This window comes from Microtus ochrogaster, chromosome 10, assembly GCF_000317375.1.
Source record: "Microtus ochrogaster isolate Prairie Vole_2 chromosome 10, MicOch1.0, whole genome shotgun sequence".
In the NCBI taxonomy this organism is placed as follows: Eukaryota; Metazoa; Chordata; class Mammalia; order Rodentia; family Cricetidae; genus Microtus; species Microtus ochrogaster.
The window spans coordinates 26,810,383-26,814,302 of NC_022016.1; the positions used below are offsets into that span (position 1 = coordinate 26,810,383).

The following is a 3,920-nucleotide window of genomic DNA, read 5'->3' on the forward strand; positions in this document are numbered from 1 at the left end:
TGATATAGAAATGGAAGCTGAAGCGGGATTTGGGGACAGTGGAAGGCAATTCTATGTTAAAAAAAAAAAAACAGATGACATTTAAAAGGCATTATTTCCTTTTATTTCCTTGTAAAGCAAGGTGGCCTCTAAGTGCTCGCGCCCAGTCTCTCACACGCTAGAATCACAGACGCGAATCGGGACCAGCCAAGCGCCGTTCTTTTTTCCAGACGTGGATCCAAGGAAGAGAACTGGACGAGTGAGATGAGGAACTTAGCCAGACTTTATGGGTGGTCTGCGGAGACGAAAAGAGAAAAAACGCGTTTTAGAAAACAGCTCGGTAGGCTCCAGTCCTGCCCCGCCTCGGCAGTGCCCCCGGCTGGTGCAGCAACCCTCTTCCCCCTCCGCCCCGCCCCCGCTAGGCTCTCACGGCTGCTCCCGCCAGCCCAGCCGCAGACCCCCGCCAGTCCCGGCTTTTCCCACCCTTTCTAAGCCGTGTAAGTTGTCCTGGGCCTAGCTGTCTCTTCTGCAGCGGAAGAAAAACCGGGTGGCGAGCCCTACCCGGCCTGCGGCAGCCGGGAAGAGTCGCCTCCCGGCCTCTCCCCCAGGGTTCTGGAAGACAGAGGATTCCCGCAGTGTCCGCTTCCATCTGCCTCCCCTTCCCGCCCCCCCCCCCCCACCCCGCAAACCTATTAATGATTTCTTATCACAAAATGGACCCTCCTTCTTAGGTCTTCACGGCTCCCACCGCACCAGCCTTCGCTAGCTAGTTCTCCTCCGCTCTGCGACTGCTTCCTTGGCAGCCTTCGCACCTGCGACCCTCGCTCCCGCGTTCTTGGAGCAGCTTCTTTAATTACTTTTTCTCCTGGCCACACTTCTGAGCTCCGGTTTGCAAGCCTACTATTGAAAACAGGTTCCCTCCCACAAGCTCCCTGGAAGACGTCTGCACTGGGAGGGATCGGAACCACCGAATAAGGACCAGCCTGCCCGGAGCCTCTCCTGGCTGGCAACTTGGATTCTGTGTCGGCAGTTAACACTTCCACTTCCAGAGGGCCAGAGCGAGACTCTTCCGCGCCCTTGGTCCAGTATATATTCTAGTAGTTTCTACGTCATGGTTTACACTAAACATTTATGTTATTTTGGTGTATTGCTTTATATATCTTATTTTAATTAATTTTTTTCTTTTTAGACAATAAACGACTTTAAACATGAAGTTTCGTGTGTGGGGATACAAGAAAAGAAAGCCTTTGTGGTTGCTGAAGGCTTTGAGAGGGAGAAGCCTTCTGATTTGTGGTTTAGCCATGTCTCCAAGAAGTAGAGAGCTTTTAAATAATTCGTGCTGTGTTTGTGCGTGCTTGCTGCTCTTGCTCACTGAGGCCAGAGGAATCGAATCTACTGGAGCTGAAATTCTAGGCTGTTGTAAATTGTCTGATGTGGGTACTGCACTGGGTATTCTGCCTCAGGAAGAGCAGTGCGCTCTTGCCAGCTGAGTCCCCAGCATGAAATGGAAAGGTTGAAAAGACAGGAAAGAAAGGAGTCTCTTTTCCTTAGAAGGGGAGACTGCAACGCCCTCGCGGGGAAAAGGGAGGGCTAAAAATTTTTCCACTGAGAAGGTGAAGGGCCAAGGTTGACAAACTTGCAGGCTGAAGGACGACAGCGCCTAGGGCTTTGAAACTGTAGAATCAGTCCACCAGGCAAGTTTGCGAAGCAGCAAAACCGAGGCTCTGTAAGTGGCAGCAAGGTCCTGCTGCTGCTCCACGGTGCAGAACCGAACCCTAGACCTCTGGCCCTCCTGACTTCCGCCTAGGCCTTGACTAGGGGTAAGTGGGTGGGTACAGCTGGGATTTATGGGACAGCGTTCATGTTCTCAGGTTCATTTGGGTTCCATCTTCTTAGGTTGTCCCACAACTTGGCTGTGTGAGCTGAAGGCAACCAGCTGACCCTGCTCAACTTTTCCATCCGTAAACGAATTTCAGATACGCTCAGATTTGAAACTCTTGGACCAGCTGTGCTCACCTGGGGGTGCTTGAGCAGAAGCTATGCTTGCTGGCCCGCTGCCTTGGGAGTCGTTCTGAGCTGCAAGCAGATAACTCACAACATCGTGATGACCCTGTTCCAGGGCCAGGTCTATCGGCAGGTGACCCCAGGCATCACGCACATCCAGCCGCGCACCCGCCTGGTGCAGTACTACCAGGGTGTCCAAGAAGCCCTCCCGCGCTGCATCGTGCACGGGTCGGGAGAGGGTGGCTGGATCCTCGCAATTAGGCTCTGCACCGTAGAGCAGCAGCAATTTGGCTACTTTGGCGTTGCCCATCATCATCACCTGAAAGAGTCAGAAAGAAGAGTAGAGGGATCAAGGCTAGAGTGTGGTAGGGACCGAGAAAGAAGCCCTATTTAAGAAGCTTCATCACTTAATTAAACTACCCGGTGCTGACAACCAGTCACGACTTTCTACCCTTTAAGGACTTCCCATACCAACTTGCTGCTCCCTTCCCGCCCATTCCATTCTTTTTACACACAAGTTAATAGGGTATTTCCCATGCTTTCATGGTGCTCAAACCTTTGTAGAACATCACTAGGAGCAAGGATACTGCACTTTCTTCCTTTGAACAGGGCGGTGGTGTCAGACGCCTTTAATCTCAGCACTCGGAGGCAGAGGCAGGATGATCTCTGTGACTTGGAGGCCAGCCTGGTCTACAAGAGCTAGCTAGTTCCAGGACATGTTCCAAAGCTACAAAGAAAGCCTGTCTCGAAAAACAAACAAACAAAAAAACAAAAAAGACGATCTATGGTTGTATGGTAATTGCTAAAAGTGGTTGCTAAAAGACAGCTAGAGGGGCTGGAGCGATGGCTCAGCGGTTAAGAGCACTACATGCTCTTCCAGAGGCCTTGAATTCGATTCTCAGCACCCATGTAGCGGCTCAAAACCATCTGTAGTGGGATCTGATGCCCTCTTGTGGCATAAAGTCAATAGAGTACTCATAAACATAAAATAAATATATAAACCTTAAAAAAAAAGACAACCAGAATTCTCACAAAATTTGTTAACTTTTTCTTCCTGGGACGTTATACTTGTATTCCTTGAAGTCTAAAATCAGAAAGTCTAAAATGTCCCTAAAATATTAATGTTCCCTTCCCATTATAAATTATTTATCCTCTAAACTGTGAACATGTTATAGAGAGAAGAGATTTTGCAGACATAGCTATACTAAGGATCTTGAGATACACTATCTTGGACTACCAGAGTAGGCTCAATGTTAACACAAATATCCTGCCAAAGGGAAGATGGAAGCAGGGATGCAGAGGTCAAAGAAAAGATGCAGGAGTCCTGGACTAATAGCCACTAAAGTTAGGGAAAAAAGAAAACAGATTCTAACTTATAGACTTTATTTTAGACTTCCAGCTCCTATAATTTCATAATGACAATGCTGTGTTTGTCTTAGTCTTGTTAAACGTGTGTAACTGGCTCCATTGGTGGAATTGCCTAGTGTTTTGGTTCGCTTTCTATTGCCCTGATGAAGATCATGACCAAAAGTATCTTGTAAAGGCTGGAGAGATGGCTTAAAGGTTAAAAGCACTGACTACTCTTCCAGAGAACCTGGGTTCAATTCCCAGCACCCACAGGGCAGTTCACAACTGTCTGTAACTCCAGTTCCAGTGGATCCAACACCCATGGTAACACAGCAATTTTTATAAAATAAATTTTTTTAAAAAGTATCTTGGGGAAGAAAGGGTATCACAGTTTATCACTGAGGGAAGCTAAAGTAGGAACCTGTCCAGAAACCTTCAGGGAGGAACTAAAGCAGAAACCATGGAGGAATGCTCTCACTGGCTTGCTCAGCTTGCTTTTATGCAACCCAGACCACCTCCACCTCCCCAGGTATGGCACTGCCCACACTAGGCTGGATCCTCCCACATCAGAAATCAAGAAAATGCCCCCC

General features: G+C 48.5%; 1 protein-coding gene across 1 annotated transcript in view; it reads right to left on the reverse strand.

The window, feature by feature from the left end:
- Positions 1-218: 218 nt before the first annotated feature.
- Positions 219-3,920, reverse strand: part of LOC101987499 (cyclin-dependent kinase inhibitor 2A-like) — a 7,440-nt gene continuing 3,738 nt past the window's right edge. The window contains exons 2-3 of the mRNA XM_013348243.2: positions 1,996-2,302; positions 219-274 (exon numbers count right to left, since the gene is read on the reverse strand). Coding sequence (XP_013203697.1) covers positions 264-274; positions 1,996-2,302 — 318 coding nt within the window. The 3' untranslated portion in view covers positions 219-263. The remainder of the gene's footprint in view (positions 275-1,995; positions 2,303-3,920) is intronic.